Below are 2,311 nucleotides of genomic sequence, written 5' to 3'. Positions count from 1 at the left end.
ATATATATACCTGTGTGTATGTGTGTGCGTTTGTGTGTACACGTTTGCTTCTGATTGGACAAGAATGCATCGTCTATTCCCGGAACCTCATTCATCACACAGCATACGCACTCACACTCACACGCATACTCCTTAGACCTCCTTCAATTCATCGGGCAAATCGGCCTTGGGATGCTTGCTCTCAAAGTGTTCCTTGTATGTCACTGCCGACTGTATCATCATCATGCACACCTTGCACTTAAATTGCATGCTTTTCTCAGCTACTTGGCGTGCATGTGGCCCTGTGTTCTTCTTGTTCTTTCCGGCTGCCTTGGCGGCAGCTTTCTGCTGTGCCTGCACTTTCTGCTGTCCTCTAGCCATTGTGTTATACGATGTGTTATGTTGGTTATAACCTACACAGTTGTAACACTGATAGTCGCTCTCGTTTGCTGTGCAGTATCTATACTACTCTCGTGGTCTCTCTCTCCTTATTCTCGGTTGCACTGCGGTAACAAACTGTGAATAGTTTTATGCTGACCGCCTGGCCCACGTTTAACGGGTTCGAACGTTCGACTGTGACTCGGTGACTGTGACTGGTCTGTGAACCTGTGACTCTCGTGTTGGAGTTGAATTTCTTTTCACCCACCCACCGAGTCCGACCCACGCCCAAACTCGCGCAGACTCGCGGTCAGCCACCAGCACTGTACATCTAACCGCAATCAGTGGAAGTGGGCCAATTAAAATGCTGAACGTATCGCTTATTATTTATTCGATATACACTCTAAAACGTATGAACGGTAAGAAGAAAAAAAAGAATTAATTAATTAAAAATTAAACGGATATGTAGCCTACAGAGAATGTTCGAATATTTTCAACCTTGGGCCATAGCCTGTACATATATTTAAAAAAACGGTTTCACGCATAATGCGTTGAGGCTTGAGGCTCGAGGTTTCTCTTCAGCCCCCACTCGGAGTCCCGAGTCCCTAGAGTCCCCACTCCCATTGTCCTGAGGGCTGAGGCCCCAGCTCTCTTTAAAAATTGAACCACCCGCCAAAAGTCCAATAATAAATATTCGAGCAGAGTGGATGCTATTTTTAAACTGCCGTGGTTTCGTGGTGAGGGACCGAGGTCTAAAAAGTGTGAAAGCGCGCCAATTGAGGCATGTAGGGTTTTCAAAACTCTCAATTTTCTTATATTTCGGTCTTTGTGCGTATTGTGATTGGTGAAAATATTTCTTGTTCGTTTCTATTGGTTTATAAATGTGACAGACAAAAAACCTCTTGTTTTACAGGGGGTAAGTGCATCTGATGTGACCATTTCGGCATGACGGTATCATCTTCTGCCGTCCATAGCCTGGCCTAAAATACTATGTATTATGAACAATCGTAATCCTCTTAGTTGAAAAAAAAATGAATATTGGAGTGCTCCTGGGCTGCCTATATGTCGATGAATTGACGAGAAGAAGACGAAAAGACTTTAACGGAGGTCGCGACCTTGAACGAGCAGTGTTTTTTATTATATTAGCAGGTTTCGACACCGGAAACAAGTGTATCCACGCCCGAGCGTCGATGGCTTTAGTATACGAGCGGATCTATTCTTGTCGACGACTGATTCAACCACCATCTCACAGTGACCCCTCTGAGATAAATTCAACCAACAGTTAGTGAAGTATATACTTACAGATCTGTATAATATAGTGGCTTTTGTTAATAGCAAAGTATAGTAAGTATAGTATATACGAAAGTTAAATTATAGACTTACCAGTTCAACATGGACGACCGACAAAAAGGGTTTAAGAACCAGGGCAAGGATGCCGATGTTGCACGCAGACAAAGAGCAAATGAGACAAACACTCTGCGCAAAGCAAATCGATTGGAGGCATTGCTGAAGCGAAGGAATGTGGGGCCGGGAGTTATGGAGGAAGCGCCTGTCGACAAAAGTGCACAAGTATGTTGTGCAAATGTATACTTATTTGTATGTGCAGACGGACGAGTTCAGGCCTATCGAGGTATACTAATGTGTTTTTTATATTGGCAAACGTATACACACTTATTAGTATGAACGTGCATGTATGAACACATATTTACGTGTAGAATACGCCATATTAGGCTATGGTAAGTTGATAATTGCTATACTTCTGCGCATCTATGATATATATATATATAAATATACATACACACACACACACACACACGCACATATATATATATATATATATATATATATATATATATATATATACGTATATGTATATATATTCATATATATGTAAATATATAGATATATATCTATATATATAACTATATATATATACGTTAATATGTATATATAT

At 41.1% G+C, this 2,311-nt stretch overlaps 2 protein-coding genes across 2 annotated transcripts; one reads left to right on the top strand and one right to left on the bottom strand.

Moving 5' to 3' along the window:
• SARC_14505 (hypothetical protein) lies at window positions 1-420 on the bottom strand. Its single transcript, XM_014291362.1, has one exon. The coding sequence runs from the start codon at window positions 358-360 to the stop codon at window positions 133-135; it is 228 nt and encodes a 75-aa protein (XP_014146837.1). The 5' UTR covers window positions 361-420; the 3' UTR covers window positions 1-132.
• A 1,329-nt stretch (window positions 421-1,749) lies between these two features.
• On the top strand, window positions 1,750-1,926 carry SARC_14504 (hypothetical protein; the record flags this gene model as incomplete). The annotated part of the gene is made up of 1 exon (XM_014291361.1): window positions 1,750-1,926. A coding segment is annotated over one exon (177 nt), but the record flags the coding sequence as incomplete, so codon positions are not given.
• Window positions 1,927-2,311: the final 385 nt, after the last annotated feature.

This window comes from Sphaeroforma arctica (assembly GCF_001186125.1).
Source record: "Sphaeroforma arctica JP610 unplaced genomic scaffold supercont1.4712, whole genome shotgun sequence".
NCBI classification, from domain to species: domain Eukaryota; class Ichthyosporea; order Ichthyophonida; genus Sphaeroforma; species Sphaeroforma arctica.
The sequence above is the reverse complement of the archived record's forward strand: the minus strand, read 5'-3'. Positions and strand labels throughout refer to the sequence as shown.